The sequence below is a fragment of the Crassostrea angulata genome, unplaced genomic scaffold (genome assembly GCF_025612915.1).
Source record: "Crassostrea angulata isolate pt1a10 unplaced genomic scaffold, ASM2561291v2 HiC_scaffold_57, whole genome shotgun sequence".
Classification (NCBI taxonomy): domain Eukaryota; kingdom Metazoa; phylum Mollusca; class Bivalvia; order Ostreida; family Ostreidae; genus Magallana; species Magallana angulata.
Genome location: NW_026441612.1, coordinates 48,858 through 67,577, shown reverse-complemented (window position 1 = coordinate 67,577; position 18,720 = coordinate 48,858). Strand labels below are relative to the sequence as shown.

Here is an 18,720-nt window from a genome sequence, read left to right as displayed (position 1 = left end):
ACGTGTACGATTTTTAGAAATATTTCGATACATGATTCTTGTCGGAAAAGTTCGAGAATTCATATTTTAAAAATTCAAATACAGATTAGAAACTACTTACCATGCAAAATAACATACCGTTGATTTAAAAATTAATAATAATCGATAAAATCAACTCCCGTCAGTACTTCAGTACTTTGATTTAACTTGTTTAAACGCAAGAAATAGATAGTTTTGTCCTACTGAAAGTCCAAGACCTTGATAAAATGAAATGGTTTTATTTACTTGTTTAGCTTGGTTTTTGATCATCCATTACATTCACACCGTTTATATACGTTTAGTAAAATGCGTGCCGTATATATTTTTATCATCGCCAATTTCAAATATCAGTGAGCCATGGTCAACTTACTTAGAATCAAATTCAAACATCCTAAAAGGTAATGGTACAAAATCGAACTCATGTAACTCTAGCGTGAGGATGGGAGGGGACAGGGGTTTTCAAAGCAGAAAAATAGGAATGGTCTCTGCATATTGGAAACTTCAAATTCTTCACGTGAATCTGATATTTTAAAATCATACTTGTTTCTTGCATTTCTTACCCAGGTAAATGTAGACAATGGTGTGTGCATGCATATACATGTATATATGAATACATGTCATAATACTTATCAAGTTATCATCAAATTTAAATTGCGTGTATTGTTTTCTCACACCATAAGATTATTTGGATCTATAAATGCTATTTTCAATGAGATATAATTTGCTGCACATTAGTTTTTTTTAATAAAATGGAAATTGCAAAAAGCTCACTTAGATCTACTTGTAAATATTAGACGGGTAATCTTAAATTTTAAAAAACGGATTGTGTACTCAATGTATGTAACACAAGTCATGCGTGGATCTGGGAGAATGAATTTATTCTGAATAAAATCACATAGTAAAGTAAAAAAAACGGAACCCCCACCCACCTTTTGCCGACATGTACATATAGATAAGATAAAAAAAAATGTCCTTTTTTACAGACCCTGAAACGTTCTACTTTTTATTTTTTCGAGCGCTCACCGTGCGCTCATAGTGCGCTCACTGTGGGTTCACTTGTGCTCTTCGCTCCGCTTCGTTCGCGCTCATCGTTCACAAAGCTAACACCGTGCGCTCATCATGCGTTCACAAAGCGTTCACCGTTCGTTCAGCGTTCACTTATCGTTCAGTCAGTTTTCATTCGGAACTCCAAAATGAAAGAATCGGTCTTTGCGGGACACAGCAAAATGAGAAAAGAACCCGTGCGTAAAGGTGGAAGAAAACTTACATGTATATTACACACAAAACATCACTTTAAATAAGACTTTAATCTGCAGAATCTAAAATACACATCCTTAAGCAGGTCCGTCTTTGGTTGTTTTGTATGACTTCATACAGCGATAAATTACCACAATTAGACAGTTAGTACATTACTGGATTATTCGTTGATAAAATCAATATAGTCTTAAATTTGGTTTAATTTAAATGTTATTCCTAAGTATGAATGGTATGGTATAAGATGGAATAGAATAAATCTCTTTTGCAGATTATTGGATAGGATAGCCATGTTTTGTCAATATTCACGATAGCAGCACTGTACATTTAGTTAATCAGCTATTTTGTCCTGATTACCGACGAAATACAATGTAAAGATAATCTCCGAGGCACTTCACCGTTCACTTTGCGCTCTGCGTTCGCTCATCGTTCATTAGCGTTCACCAAATTCCGTTCAGCGTGCGCTTACTGTTCGATCAGAGTGCGCTCACCGTACGCTCAGAGTGCGCTCACCGTTCAAGTGGGAAAGTAGAACGTTTCAGGGACTGTACCCCCCCCCCCCCCCCTTTGTAAAAAAGTATGTACCGCGACAGATTGGTTGTCCACCTTATGCATAATTTGTAAACAATAAACAAATGGTGTGATACGTCTTTATGCATATGTATAAATTATGTATGCATAAAACGGGGAAGATGAAGGGGAGGGGGTGACCCCATAGCCTTATTTTTTTTCAAAACAGTATTTTATCTGAAATTCTTATTTGGATGAATGATAAAAATCAAAGGGACCTACATCACAAAATTTAGAGATACAAAGCACAAAATATACCTACTTATTGGTTTGATATTTAAAAAAATATGTTTTTCAGTCAGCAGCATAAAAAGAATTATGGCCACGTACTTTACATAAATCATCAGTTTAGATTTTTCAACCCTATCCTCTCCTATAACTTTTCATTTTGCAGTTGTGTTAATTTTATTTTAATTTTAAGGAATATGTTAAGAAAGTTATTTTAAAAAGTTTGGACTCGAAATGAACAAAATTAACTAAATATTCAAGAAATTAAGATATTAAGCATTTCATCATATACATGTGTAAGTGATACATGTAATCTCCGAGCTTTAACGGGATATCATCTAGTTTAATTGCAGGGACGTAGTATCGGGTGGGGGGGGGGGTGTCGAATCAATGATTTTTCCTAAATTTACATATACAAAATAAAAATTTTGGACAAAGAATAGAATTGAAAATTAGGAAATGAACAGTAAATCCACGGATTAGGATATTCATGATTATGGAAAGGTGTCTAATATTCTTTTTTCCTTCCGTTTTTTTTTCTTTGGGGGGGTGGGTGGCATGTCAAGATTTTTTTGATGAGTCTGCCCAACCCCCTCCACGATGCTACGTTTCTGTTAGTTCTCTTTTCTATTTTAAACTGCTGGGAATCATATCCTCAGTACTCTTTTCTGGTGTGGAAAACATTAACCTTTTTAATAGGTTCTGTTTGTCATTGATCAGGATACTGTCCTTTACAAAAAAAAAGTCGATGGGAATCAATTAAAGTGAAAGATTTTCATTATCACGATTGTTTCTCGAAACTTCTTTACAATTGCTTTTAAATCTGGCATACATGTCAAAAGGATTTTAGGAAATCGCTGGAAATCTCAGTTTTATTTGATTTAGTTTTACATATAAGCACCACATCCATTATTTCTGCCAAAATGTCCCTTTTGTCCATAAAAAAAAGTTGCGTGCGCTGTAATGCATCTACATTTAGCGACCTAAAGCACACCGGTGCTGAAAACTGCCACTGTAATTGTGGTTGGAACTGTATGTAAGTCTATGTTTAAGCTGCGGGTCCTGATGCATGTAAGTTAGAGTTAAGGGAAACTCGCTTGACCGGAATGGGCGTGAATCGTATACCCGGTGCACATATCTGCACCAATAATCCGTTCCGGAATTTCTTTAACATTTGCTAGTAATGCCCATAGCATGCAGAAAGAATTTATTTGGACGATTATCGACATAAAATTACATGCAGCACCACCAATTAGGACCACTGTACAACTCGATCGATCCGGCTGTACTAAAACCCGATTGACACTCGATCAGATTGTGGTCCTCTAAATGTTAATTCACCAAGTGATTAGCGCTTCATCATTTATCATAGATCTGAGATACATTTTGATATCAGGACGACTGCCCGATTCCGGCTGATGTACATAAGAGTTTCAACAATTTTTTAAACAAACAACTACATGTTTATGTACATGTAACATGTGAAAAATGACAAATGGATAATAAATGTAGAACAGACTATGGAAGCTACGTAAATCCCATTGTAAAATATACATATACAGGCACATGTAGCTAATAAACCCCCTTTGAACAACATGCAATATAAAGACGACAAGTGAGGAAATCCAATTTTTGTTCACTAGCTTAATTGGTATCTTTCCCGTTCGTTAAAATAGTTTCCTGTGCATACATAGATCGTTGAACTTCTTCATATAGAAACGAAGTTGAGCCCCCTTCTCTCTCTCTCTCTCTCTCTCTCTCTCTCTCTCTCTCTCTCTCTCTCTCTCAAATATAATTAAACATGATAAATTAATTTACTAATAGGTAAGTAATAAAACACAAAAAAAAATCTTGGGATATGGGTAAATTACAAACCTTTGTTTCATTTATTCACACCTAAGCCAGATACCCCATCCCTTGCACCCGCGCTAAGGTGTTACACGTGTGGATACACCAGTGTGTATACATGTATATGTGTTTTACTATGATGAAAATATTGGTTGTTTTGATCCCGTGTACAATAAATTGTAATTGAATGAAAAGAATTTAGCGAACGCGAATAACTTCATGTAATTTTTTTTTAAACTGACCTTGAAAAAAAGTTATTCAGATTTATAGCAAATCAATTTAACCCTAACCCTAATCCTGACTCTGGGGAAGTTTGCCTCAGTCTGGACGGACCGGGAACACAAAGACAGTGCTGTTTTTGGCCCGGCTCCGGGTGCGGTACCCCCCTCCGAAGCCAACACAGAACGTACCCTTGACGCCCGACTCCGCATGGGCTCTGCGGTGATGCTCGTCTTGTCCGAGCCGGCGCTACGGATACGGCGGAGGAAGAAGGGCCTGTCCGCAGAGGCTTTGCGGTTATGGTCCGGCAAGTCTGCTCTGGTTCTCGAAGCGATGACTTACTCGCAGCACGGATCCACAGACCCATCGGACGAAATGACAATACCCGGCGCTCGGTGGGAAGATACATGAACATGAATCAAGCAGGGGCCTTCCGCGTGAAGTGGATAAATCGCATTTTACCCGTTGAAATTCTGCTTTTACCTCAATATCTGCACTCGATGTCAAAATTCGGAGCCCGCCTGTGAAGTGGAGAAATCGCACTTTCCCTGATGAAATTCTCCACTTCAAAATCGGCACTCATCAAAATCAGGGGGACCAAGCAGAGGACAGAAGCGATTTCCCTGTGTCTGCATGGTCGGTCATGATTAGGGTTAACCATTACCCAGAGAGAGAGAGAGAGAGAGAGAGAGAGAGAGAGAGAGAGAGAGAGAGAGAGAGAGAGAGAGAGAGAGAGAGAGAGAGAGATTACACCATTACAATTATAAACGTATTAAGTCATATTATTTACGGAAGCTTTTAATATGATACATATTCCCGAATTACATGGGGAAAATCAGATTAATTGTTTTATTTCTTAACAACATCAGAGAAAATATTTTCCTTGAACATGTTCCCCACATGCATATTTACGATGTCTCATTTACAAACATGCCTGCATCAATTATTGTATAACGTCTGTCTATCGATTGAGATTTTTTTTTCCAACTCGATGTCATTTTACTCGTATGACGACTTTCTTTGTTGCTTGACTATTTGATAACAAAATTCATTTCTAAGCTATTATGTTGATTTTTATATCGCCTTAAGATCTGTTTAAAGATCATTACAAAAGTTGTTATCTTTGCGTCGCCTCAAACGCTGACGTCACCATTTTACTACGAAATGAAACAATTTTTAATTGGTTAAAAGAATGAGCCTGAACAAATTTTATCCCTTTTTAAGTTTCTGTATTATATAATTCGAAAAGTACTTTTCGTCACGATATTCATTTCTCTATGCTAATTTTAACATTTCATTTTTTATTTTCATTATCAAGTTAGTAACGCTACTTATCTACGTAATTTTTGGACAATCCTCGTATCACATTGTGAGTTAGATTTTGATATGAAAGAATTACTATGTGAACAACCCTATTAGCCTTGCAAAGTTTTACAAACCCATAAGTCAAATTTCTTGACTTATCTTATGGCTGTATGCTTACAAATTACAAACAGTGTCTATTTGACCGTTTGGTTGCCTACATGTACATGTACCTGTCCGTCTGTCCCCTTCTCTCTCTCTCTCTCTCTCTCTCTCTCTCTCTCTATCTATCTCTCTCTCTCTCTCTCTCTCTGACTTAAAGATGTGTGACATAAAAGTAACATCTCTTCCGTTTACCAAAACACTAGAATAAAATGAGAGAGAGAGAGAGAGAGAGACAGAGAGAGAATTTGATAGATCGTAGAGTATGTTACATATCGAAAGAAGACACGTCTGTTGTTCATTGGGAAATAAATCTAGACTGAGTGAGTGGTCTAAGGTGCGGCCTAATTAGTGTAGAACTGTTGCCGTGGAGCCATGCTGTGTCGTTTTTGTATTAGCATAAACAGGTCGGTCTGCGCTATAGAGTTTACAAGCTTTGCATTTCGAGGATACAAACAACGTATTCAATTACTGCATGTAAATCATGGATGAAGAGGAAAAAAAATCCCTAAGTCAAAGGTACGTTTTTAAATTGTTGAAGTCAAAATATAAAGAGAAAATAGAATACTTTGAGTAGAAATTGTACGTAACGAATATTTTCCTTTCTTCCAACTGATAAAAACATAATCTAAAGAATTCCCTATATTTATTCTAACGATGTGGACGCTGAGAAAATGGGTCAAGGTACAGACTATTGTGAAGATTACTCTCGATGTTTCTCTTTTGAATAGCGGGTCATGTCGAGAACAATTTAATTGCCTATCATGCCAATTGGCAAATTACTCGACAATTTCGAATTTCTATTTCATACAGTGCATTTTTAGGAAAGATATCTCAATAGCATTCAATTTGGTGATAATCTCGGCATTTCACCCGGAGCTTTGTCAAATACGTCTGCATTGACCATGTTAAGAGATGGATCAACATCACTTGCCAACTTATTCTAATGTTCCTTCTTTTCCGTTTAGAAGACTCTTACAAAGCCTCCTCCGTTATGTGCCGTGATTTTCTCAAAAACCTCGTAAAAGGCTACACGCTCGGACTCGGAAGTTGCTGTGATCATCATCCTACTTTTGAATCAGGTGTCAAAATACTAATATTCAAGCGCCTGTTAATGAATCTACTGCACCCCTGCGAATGTGTTCGGAATGTTTTCTTTATCGTTGCTAAGTATGTAATAAATCCAGAGGTGCTCGAATGAAAGTTCACGAGACTTCACCGAGATTTGTTCAGTTCCTGTGAAATTTCGAGCGGAAGTATAAGTGTTCGGATAATATTCTCAAAATATTGAAGTACTGGTCGTTTTTATATCATATTCTACATGGATTCATGTCAAAACGTGAAAACCTTTTAAGATGTATGTCTTATTTCACCATCTAGCGCTTATTTACATTAAACGATAGCATTCAGAACAGAGTTATCGTTCGTGTTCAGCCACGTGTAGAGTGGTTGACAATATAAACATTGGGTTGCTTAAAAAATCATAGCCATGTTTGATGCTTATGGTGTGCAATACCATGTTTTAAGAATAATAATGGGTGTCTGTTTTGCATAAAGACTTAGTATATCGAGCCATTTTCAAGGGGCATTCTGCATAAAATAGTATAGTATGTTTCACTATTGATGCATTACTAGATCAGGCGCGGATCGAAAATTAATCCTCAGGGGGGATCTCTACAAGCATGTTAATTGTTGCAACATCAGACAAAAACTATTTTTTGTATTGTCACTTTTTTTTCTAGAACACATTTTATCCAACATAATGAAGATAAAGTTTAAAATGAATAAACCTCTAGATTTTATATTTGCTTACAAGTACATGTACCTAGATTCTATGAAATAGACTATAAACACGAGGCATGATTTTTACTGCGAAACTGAAAGGGTCAAATAAAATCAGGTGGTCTAAAATTTAAATGACAATAACATTTGCAGGGGTGTACTGGCTGAAAAGATCCATTCACAAGCATTACCCGAAGGTAGGTTGTCATACACTAAACGTTTATAAAATATATGCTTCGATCTAGACCCTTTTATATAGTAATGATTATGTTTATAGTCTTCCTTTAAAAAATCACAATATTGAATCAATATTGGGACATCAAGCTTCAGAACTTCGAGCTAGATAAATTCGTCGTAGTCTTCAAAGGTCTGTCCAAGAAAACACAAGTACATGTAGAACGGTTTGATTTTCATAAACTAAGAAAAACGTTTAGTACAGGCTACATGAAAATTCAGAACATTTTCGCAAATTCAAAAAGCGCACACATTTAGTTTAATGCATACCAGTATTTACAATGATATATTTGCCTCTAAGATTATAACACATGTTTTGATGTTGGTGTCATTTAAGGTCGATTGCCTTTTCTATATTTATGCAAGAAATGAATTGCAAATGTTATTTGCAAAATTTATTTTTCATATTCTGATTCATAAAACATGGATCTCGAATGAAACTTTTAAATGACCCCCCCCCCCCCACCCCACATATTAAGTGTCTTATTTATATAACAAAATCATGTACCTATAGTTGGGATACAGACACAAATATTGTATGGATTAAGTGAACATAGCTCTTTCTATTTTCAAATGACCACTGTTCTCTATCATTTAAATAATATTGCCATACAGAAAAATGTTATGTAAAGTTTATATACAAAAATCTGCTTTTATGTATAAAACTCAACGTCACTGAGGATCCCATAGGCTGCAATAATGTATGACAGATAATGATCACATGTTAAGATCACGAGAAGTATTAATGAAATTTAGAATTGAACTACATTAATTTACAATCTCCCAGAGCTCTGATGCAAAACAGAATACTAATTTTATATGCATCATACAGAACAAGTTTTGTATGCAGTGATATTATTTGTCTGTAAAAATACCAAATATTCAAGGTCAATGCCTGTTGAAAATCAAATAAAATGAGGAAAAATATGTTCAATTATATAAAAGTTGTAATACAACTATTTCGGTAAGTAATTAAATTTTCGAAATGTTTATGTATAATTTGTTTTGAAAGCTCAAAGTTCTAATTAAGCCATATACTTCCTAATATTATTTTAAGTCACAAACTTAAATTAGAATAACTAAGATTAGCTGGACTAGAAAGGAAATAATATTATGTATGCAGACGACCAACTTGAACTTCATAAGGTTTGTTAATTGTTGAAATTTGTGTTGGGGGAATAATCATGACAATAACGTATATCTGGTCATTTTTGCGATGATCAAATACTCGCCTTTTCGCAACAATTATATTCAAATATTATTACTTCTGCCTATTTTTTTTATCGCTGAAAATGGCTGACGCTAATACATTAAGTTACAAAATTGTCACATTTATGCAAATTTTGTGATATACGAAAAAGGTTGGGATATAAAGTATATAAATAGCTTTGAAAAAGTCTCCAATTTAACAGCATGGCTAAAGTTACTCATATAATCGTTTTGGTCGTGTGGCCTCGTGTAAATAAAAACGTTGTTTTCCCAGCTTAGTTTTTTTATAACAGAACATAAATATGAATGACGTGTACACAAAACAATGACATTTCATTTCAAATTGTTTTTTATGAATCAAACTTTGCGACATTTTGATGCATAAAGTTAAACGCTTAATTATAATTAATGAATCAGCTGTTTATAAAAGTTTTTACATTGTAAAATTATGTCCTATTCAAGATTTGATTTTCATCGAGAAATTGGTAACAACTGATAAAGAATCTCTTTGTTCTATATTAATTAGGTATATGCTGATTTGCGTTAGTTAAGGAAAAAATATTCTTGACAGTCTCTATGTATTCTGATTATTAAAGTCATCTGTATCCAAATTGACCGCAGTTGAACTGAAATTCAGATTTTATTGATTTAACCAAAATATCTTAATTATTCAATAACTATAGATAGTCAAATTAATTCACGGACACTTAACATATAAATTATGGGATGGAAGTAGTAAAATAAAATCCATGTTTAAAAAATGATGCGTATTTGACACACTAGAGGATAAACATTAAAGGGCTTTGTGTGTTCAACAAGATTGTTTTGTACGTTATACTGTGTCCGAATTTTTCCTTATTTGTTTTTCTTGACTTATGGTTTAAAAAATGAAATCAAGTAGCAACTGGCGTGATATTCAGAGGAGGTGACAATGCGAAAAAAAAAATAACTTAAATTGATCATATATAAATGTATACAGTTGATGTATGTTGCTAAGATTTTTTTTATGCATCTGACTGGAAAAAATACAAACATTTCCGGCTTTCCACTGTTTAATATGCGGTTTAATGATGCAGCTTGAAATATTTCTATTCTTGCAATATCTATTGTAATAAATATGAACCCGCAATCGCATAAATACAGCTGTACATGCATTAGGACATTAATTACAGAAGGGGAAGGGGATGATTAGTGGGACGTATCTCTTCTAGATTTTGTTCGTTAGGTTAAATGCCACTATTAAGTTTTATCACCGTCCCAAATTAAATGTATCAGATAAAAGACTGTTTTGGAGAAGAAGACCCCCCCCACTCCTTGTGCCCGTTTCACAAAGATTTCCAAAGATGATTCATTAGATAGCACTTAAGAAATGCCTAATTTGTAACTTAGGAATTTCCCGAGGTTTACTATAACTGTTTCAAAAAACTTTCTTAGCGTAGCACAGTTGACTTATCTTAATTAAGATGCATTATAAATCACTTTCATATCATATTGTTAACGCTAAATTAATACCGATTATGTATAAATTCTTTTCAATATAACAAGAATGTAAACTCTGTAAGTGAATATAAAAATTCATTCTCTTATTCACCTAGAAAATAATGCATACATAGAGTGTAAATAGTGTAATGTCTAAATACATATACTGATATTTTGTATGAAATTTTCCATTTCCATGCATAAATTACGTAATGTTCTTTGTAAACGGTATTTCTTTTTAATTTAATGCATTGATCAAAGTATCTTTCTTGTTTTTTGTTACATGTACATATATTTCTTTGTTTTAGATATTATATGAAAATGACTGCATAAATCAACTGAAATTGGTCACTGCTGAAATTTTTACGATCGAGTGTATTTTTTGTCTATAGTTGGTTCATTATAAATAGCCCGTGTTAACATATATAAATATGCTTACTCCAAAATTAAAAATGCTGATGTGACCAGATAATCTAAAAAATGTAAAAATCTAAAGTCAAAACCAAAGGAATTATTTGACGATATATATTATGTATATTTTTACTTCTAATGTTTTAGTTTAGAAGTAAAGTGAAACAGGTTTTAATGATATGTGTAATTCATTACTTTTGTTCCACTTTAATGTGCGTTAATCTCCGTATAATTATTTTCAGTAGAACATAAACAGTCGCCATGTTAAGTTTGTTAAGACATCGATTTACCTGTCTTTTTAAAGTAAAGACATAACTAAGGAATTTCCTAGGATAAGACTTGAATATAGCTGCAGATATGTAGCTCTCTGGTTGAAAAAATTCGGATAGACAAACCAGAGAGCTACAGTTCCAAGCGTTGTTAAAACCTCCGATTTACGCCGCCGTTTTTGTGTCGCTCGCTTCGGGAATTATATCCGACTTTAAAAGCATTCAACCGCCTAAAAAATTGGATTTATTAATTAAACATATAGTTTACCCTAACTCTGCTAACTTTGTTTTCCTTTCAATGGTTCACAACGGCCATCCTTCGCCTTGGAATGTCATCGTTTTAAAAAACTCGCCCTATGACAGCCATGTTTACCTAGTAGCGAGATCTCGGGTGCGTCGATTTACCCAAATGGACCCAAATGAACCCAAATGGCGATTAAAGTGGAAAACAATTATAATAAAATCCTTATTACTAATATTATCACTTGTTTTAGTCATTTCATGGGGTTGTTAGCCGTTATTAAGAAAAATAAAGACCCAAATGGCGACCCAAATGGCGATTCAAGCGGAAAACAATTATAATAAAATCCTCATAATTTAGGGACATTTGGAAAAATAAAAGCCGAAGGTCCAAAACAATAATTAAAATTATTTTAGTTTATCTTTAAAAATTGTTTTTGAAAAATAAAGATGAGCATTTTATCTCGATTTGTAAAAGTATATAATGTATGTAATTATATTCAAATAATATAAATATATATATATATTATATAAAAATAAAACAACTTTTTAAAATAATTTTAATTATTGTTATGGACCTACGGCTTTTATTTTTCCAAATTTCCCTAAATTATGAGGATTTTATTATAATTGTTTTCCGCTTGAATTTGGGTTCATTTGGGTCCATTTGGGTAAATCGACGCACCCGAGATCTCGCTACTAGGTAAACATGGCTGTCATAAGGCGAGTTTTTTAAAACGATGACATTCCAAGGCGAAGGATGGCCGTTGTGAACCATTGAAAGGAAAACAAAGTTAGCAGAATTAGGGTAAACTATATGTTTAATTAATAAATCCAATTTTTTAGGCGGTTGAATGCTTTTAAAGTCGGATATAATTCCCAAAGCGAGCGACACAAAAACGGCGGCGTAAATCGGAGGTTTTTACAACGCTTGGAACTGTAGCTCTCTGGTTTGTCTATCCGAATTTTTTCAACCAGAGAGCTACAGATCTGCAGCTAGACTTGAATAGTGAAGCGGAAAAGTAATGGACTTAAGAAAAAGTTTTTTCACAAAATATAACTTAGTCAAAAGCATGGTTTGTGAAACGGGCCCCTGGGGATAGACTAACCCCAACCTAAGTTGTCCGATCCAATGTATCTGCCCGAAACTTGATGAACTCGCCCTAAACTATCTTCAAAGATTTTTTGTTAATTAATCCACATAAAAAGTTCTCCCTAAATATTCTTACTCTTGACGTATTTATTCAATATCATTTCATTTAAAGTATATATTTTTATGCCAACTCCCACTGACTTGGATCCGCCAAAGCCTGTCCACTACCTCACTTTCATTTATACTATTTCAAAAATGATAGTAGGGCTTTTTTAAAAATAATTTTACAATAATTATTTATAAAGCAAAAATGAAATTATAGCTTAAGGACATTTTCTCATAAGACTTAAAATACAGAAGGTGTAATCAGTTACTTTATTAGTTTATTGGCAAAATGTATTTATTTATAGGGATAGAAATGCATTATCACTTTTGATATACATGTAGGAAACATAGATTTGTTGCCTTTATCAAAGATCTAATTAAAAAGATTGAAATTGTTTTATGTATTTTCAGGTGCACGTTTTCTTATGCACATGAGGATGTCAATGCATGATTCAGCAACGAGGCTGAAAACTGAGGAGGAAATGATGATCCCATTGAACTTCTTCTTAAAGTCAACATGATTATTAACGTAATTTAATTATGACATTCACACCTTGATGCAAAATAGTATGTGTGATTTGAGAAAATTTACTCGTCCACTTCACTACAAGATTACAAACAACGATTCGATAGTGAAAACGTTCTACATAAGGATGGGTGACTCTCCGACATGTAACAAGAAATCCGAAGGAGGTAAACAAGCATGGGTTAAGCGTCGCAAAATTCGTATCTTGAGAGGAATACCAAAACTGTTCCCGTTCATCTTTAACGCATTTTTTAAAGAAATAATGTTTATCCACTTCACTGATTGGAAATGGTCAATAAGTTATCATATTGATTAGTACAAATCATCTGTGAAAAAACCATGAGCGATATAAGAACAGTAAGAAACAATGCTGTAAATAGATGAATACATTTTTTTCGCACATGCGTAGGGAATATGTCAAATGTTTTCTAAAAAGTCAACTCTTTATGAAAAAGAGGCTATACGTGCAGACACAATACAAAACGTGATCAAGGATGATGAGAAAGTTATATGTAAACCCTTTGTTTAAAGCAAGTAATAAAATGTTTCACTACTGTAATCCAAAAACACTTCATGATATTTTAATATTCTTTAAAATTTCTTTCTACACGTATTTCTTTTTTTATGGCATTGTAAATCCAAAGGCAAATACGAGCTATGATGATATGTTGATCTTTCTGGTGGATTCACCAACTTTCTGATCTTTTATGTAAACTGAACATAGCGTTCATGTTGGTGGGCCCACCAATTAGGAACCGGAGTGAGTTATCTTATCTTAGCACCGCGAGGGGTCGCCACAAGATAACGCGGTCCAACATAAACAGCTGATATGGCATCTCTACACGTTATCATGGATATCAGCATCATTATTATAGTAGATTTTAGACGAGGTACATGTATTAAGAAGACAAAACAAAGGCAATGGCGAAAAATTATGGATCGATGACAATCCCTCAGCTCAAATTAGAATTAGATAAGTTTGGAGCAAAGAAATCGGGACGGAAAAGAGAACTTGTTGAGAGGTAAATATTCACGTTCATACCTCCTCTTGATCTTGAGTGTTTGCTGTGATATTATGCATATTCTATTCATAAAAACCTAGATGAGATGAGTGGTAATGTAAATACTCTTTTTAAATTAAGTGTGCTTGTATGATCGGTCAGAAAACAAACAAGCAGCACAAAAAACGATGTTTTAGTTTCACTCGAATTTCCTCGCCGATAAACTAGTTTTGACGTTTGCTATCTTTCATTCAAGTTATACTGAGATAATGGGGATTTTATTTAACATATTTAAGAGGTATTTTCCTTGCTGTTTAGAATTAAAATTTGTCATATCTCAAATTTGCATTTACTTAGTGTTTCAAACATTATAATTTACAGACTTGAGGCATATGCGCGTAATGCACATTGCTCTAGAGCAGAACCAGCTGGTCAGGATTACACCATGGATTTACCTGATCCTGATTCCTATCAAGACCTAAATAGCGATAAAAGTTTTCCTGGATCCCCATTGAATGAAATAACCACTTACTTGTCCCAATTCAACAAGAACATTGAATCCAAGGCGAAAAACTTGTATAATGACGGATTTATTAGATACCTCAGGACAACTGAGTACAATTCGCTCTGGTATGTTAGAGGTGCCATAAGAGCAGAAATGTCCAAATCTATTGTGTACATTATAGATATTGAAATCGGTCAAGATGGAAATGTATTAAAATGCCAATGTGAGTGTGCAGCTGGTATGGGACCATTTGCACATTGTAAACATGTGTCAACAGCGTAATATGCTTGTGCATGTTTTAAGCAGCACGGCAGTATAAAGACAGAACAAACGTGCACCCAAAGATTACAGACATTCCACAGAGTGAAGCCACATAAAGGTTCTCCGATGAAAGTCGTGAATTTAGATATGCCAGGATGTGATGAAGTCTGTAATTTACCAGAGGGGTTCGATCCAAGGCCAGAGGAATTCCGAAACCATCCAGGATACAAGTCTTGGTTTCAAAATGTATGCTTGTCATTTAAGGGCATAAGTAAAACCCCAATTTATCAAACATTTCCTCCAGCCAATATGACAGGATTTGATATTGACCATGATTATTTGCAGTATCAAGGAAGTTTTGAATGTCTCCAACAATTGAATGTTACGAAGATTTCGGAAGAAGAAGCCAGGATTCTGAACATGAAAACAGCCGATCAAGCTTTAAGTAATTTGTGGCATGAGGAAAGGTGCAAGCGCATCCATTCATCAGTCTTTGGAAGAATATGCAAGATGACAGAAAGAACGAACCCAGAAAAGTTGGCAGAAAGTCTAGTCACTAAGGCTCTACGGCTTCGTACATCACCAATCCTGCATGGACAGAAATTTGAAAAAGTGGCAGTAAAAAAATTTGAAGAGATTACTGGACAAACAGTACATCCCACCGGTATATGTGTGAGCCTAGCACACCCTTACTTGGCGTCATCTCCTGATGGGATCATAGACGAGGACACCGTTGTTGAAGTTAAGTGTCCGTATGTTGCTAGAAATAGCATGATTACGAGACAGACAGTTCCATACATCCGTCAAAATGGTACAACGTTTTCACTGGACACCAATCATGATTACTATTACCAAATTCAAGGACAGTTATTCTGCGCAGAAAAACAAAAATGTGTGTTCATTGTGTATACTTTTCTTGATATTTTGTTTTTCACAGTTGACAGAAATGACAAATTCATATCAGAGATGTTAAAGAAACTGGATTCCTTTTATGAGAAATGTTTTAAACCTGCACTTTTGGAGAAACGTTTTTTCAAGTCATATCAGGATTGTCATTGTCAAAAATAAATTTGTTCTAACTTTGATTTCACTTTCATTTATTACTAGTATACAGGTATTTTACATTAAGGTAAAACAACAACATGATTGCAAAAGATAAATTTATCTAGGCATAAGAGGGAACAATGCAAGTTTTAAAATTGCACAGCATAAAACATACAAAGGTTATATGCGAAGACAATTTAGTTTCTGAACTATTCATAGGTTCAACTAAAATCTTGAAAGTTTTGGCAAGTCCAATGATGCGCTCAATGTGAACTCTTTTACTGGATATCTTTCGATCTTGAATAACAGTTGAACAAGACATTCTGTTTTTCTTTTTAAAAAATGTGGGCATGTTTATCTGAATATTTCTATGTACAAACATATCCTGAACATTAAAACCTTTATCGGCCATAATCGAGTCTCCAGGATCACACAAATTTAACAAACTACTTCGCTCTACAATTTGTCTATCACTTGTTGACCCACCATAAGCTGGATATACATATGACACAAGGCCACCAGGAGTTGCACCAACTAATATTTTGACCGTGTTCTTATTTTTATAAGTCGAAAAAGTGGCTTGCTGAGTTTTTGGAAGTTTTGGTTTTTTGATCGGACATTCAGTTCCATCAACTATAACTCTAGTATTAGGAAATTTCAATTTAAAATCTGATGGACAGAAATAATTAACAAGGGATTTGGGTGGCCATATGTCTACTTCTCTCCACTGCTTTGACATAAAAAGAATCCATGTATAGAATACATTTGACACCGTTTTTTCTGAGACATTAAATAATCTGGACAAATCAAAATTAGTTCTATGTCTACGCAGTTTGATAAGAACAAGGAAAAATTGATCTGGAACGCTGATATTTGTAACCTTGTGATAGATGTAGTTCAAACAATATGCGGCTGGACCTAGGGTTCTTAAAACCATATAAAATTTAACATATGTTTCAAGCCCTGTATAAAAGTGAATGCCAGCATCGTCTTTCTCAAAATTATCAATACACATTGGTGGAAATGTAGGTGTCTGGGTTTCAACATTTAAATAAAATTTCTGTTCTTCGCTTGAATCCTCGTCAGTGTCATTCTTGGTTGGAATGCTTTCAATGACAATTTCATCTGCAACATCAATATCGTCTTGAAAATACACTGTGCCTTGACTTTGATTCTCGGTGGTATTAATCTCGATTAACTTTCTCTTCACCCCCATGTCCTAGCTCGGCTAGCCCTAGCAATATCTGCGGGACTTGCAGGATCTATCCACTGGAAAATGCTTGGGATTGCTGTTTTTTTCAGGCGTCTGCTTAATGGTGTGGTTCCTAAAAAAGTTTAAAATTTCTATAAGTTAAAATACCTTTAGTAACCATTCAAATAAAATCTGTAAGTCAAACAGAAACTATCTAATTACTCTGTCTCATACTTAGATCTTACAAATCTTTTGATCTGTTATCATGCTTATGGAAAGTAGTTTGTTATGTAATACTGGCAGCTACTGTTCTAAAAAATATCAGTGGGTGTTCCTGCCAGATGTTTATATAAGACAACTAACAAGTGTCCAGCAGAGGGTATTGGGCAATAGCGGGGTACTTAGAGTTTGTTTACAAGCAGATGTACAATCATGCTGTGTTAATGATATGCAACACAAGTTTTCTTGGAGATCAATCGCATGTTTATTTCCTTTGAATGTATCAAAGAAAAACAAGGCGAAAGTGTCAAATTAGAAGTTTCAAATCAAATTATCTATCATATTCATCTTAGCAAATAAAAAAAAACCCTCAAAATTTGGATTTATATACATGTAGTTATATCGTCTAAGGAACTTTGACCATTTCGATCTTTTACAGTAAATATAATCAATGACTATAACTACGTTACGTAAACGTGGCATTTGACTGTGGCGATTTTCCATTAAAATAAAAAGAAAAAAGGAATTTAATGGTTGTTTATCCTTATCTTACACTTCGTAAATAAAAAAGCTAAACATTTACCGTAAACCGTCTCCGAGAGGTAGTCACAGTTTTGGAAATGTGAGCTGCACACTACAGCATGTGACGAGGGTTCCCAACTCTGAAAACGGGATTCCCCACGTCTGATTGCATGAATCCAAGCTTTTTTCCTCAGTTGATCAGATGGAAAAACGTGGCCACCTCTATTACTACACCCAGGTACACAGCAACAAGTTTCCGGCATGTTTCACGTGTGAACTGACAGCGATTTGTTTACGTTTGATACAATAAAGCCGATGCGATAATGCGCGAGCTAGTTCCGAAGGGGACCGTATTATCGTGTGGCGCCCTCTAAGGGAAAGATAACAGGAGACGGTATCTAATTATGTATTCAATTGCGGCGATAAACTAATTGTTACCGGCCTGGAGTTTCTTTGGTGAATCCACCATTTTTGTAAAAAAAAAATTTATAATTCGTATAACTTGATATCTGGTGGATCCACCAAGTAGGGGTATTTTGAATTTTGTCAATCTTTTTGGTGGCTTCACCAACTTTCTTGTTGTGTATATAAACTGACATGTTTTGCGGTGTTTCTGTTTATTTAGTGCCATCGATAAATGTTTAGAAACTTTTGGTGATTGCACCAACTTTGTACTCTATATTTGTTTGTAAAATTTCATTTTGGTGGATCCACCAAATATTTGGATAAAGAAATTTTGTCTGCATTTTTCATTCTTTGGTGAGTTCACCAAATTTTATCAGTAAAGTATAAGACAAAACGAGTATTGCATATTTGATGCTGTCTAAAAAAATACAATCACCAAACTTGTATTATTGGTGGACCCACCAAGTTTATTCGTAAGTGAGATATTCGATGAAATAACTTGGTTGATTCACCAATATTGTGACTGTTATTGTGGAATATGAAGGTTTTAAGGTACTATAAATTGTGCTTTTGTGTGAAAAGGATGGTGGGTTCACCAATTTATGTTGTGTTCAACAACAAA

At 34.5% G+C, this 18,720-nt stretch overlaps 1 protein-coding gene and 1 long non-coding RNA gene across 2 annotated transcripts; both read left to right on the top strand.

The window, feature by feature from the left end:
* The first annotated feature begins 7,541 nt into the window (after positions 1-7,541).
* LOC128168838 (uncharacterized) lies at positions 7,542-12,979 on the top strand. The gene is made up of 2 exons (XR_008241463.1): positions 7,542-7,580; positions 12,835-12,979. It is a non-coding gene; the product is annotated as an uncharacterized LOC128168838 (long non-coding RNA).
* Positions 12,980-13,812: 833 nt separating this feature from the next.
* LOC128168839 (uncharacterized) lies at positions 13,813-14,737 on the top strand. The gene is made up of 2 exons (XM_052835000.1): positions 13,813-13,971; positions 14,332-14,737. Exons 1-2 carry the CDS (start codon positions 13,871-13,873, stop codon positions 14,735-14,737), a joined length of 507 nt encoding a protein of 168 aa, XP_052690960.1. The 5' UTR covers positions 13,813-13,870.
* Positions 14,738-18,720: the final 3,983 nt, after the last annotated feature.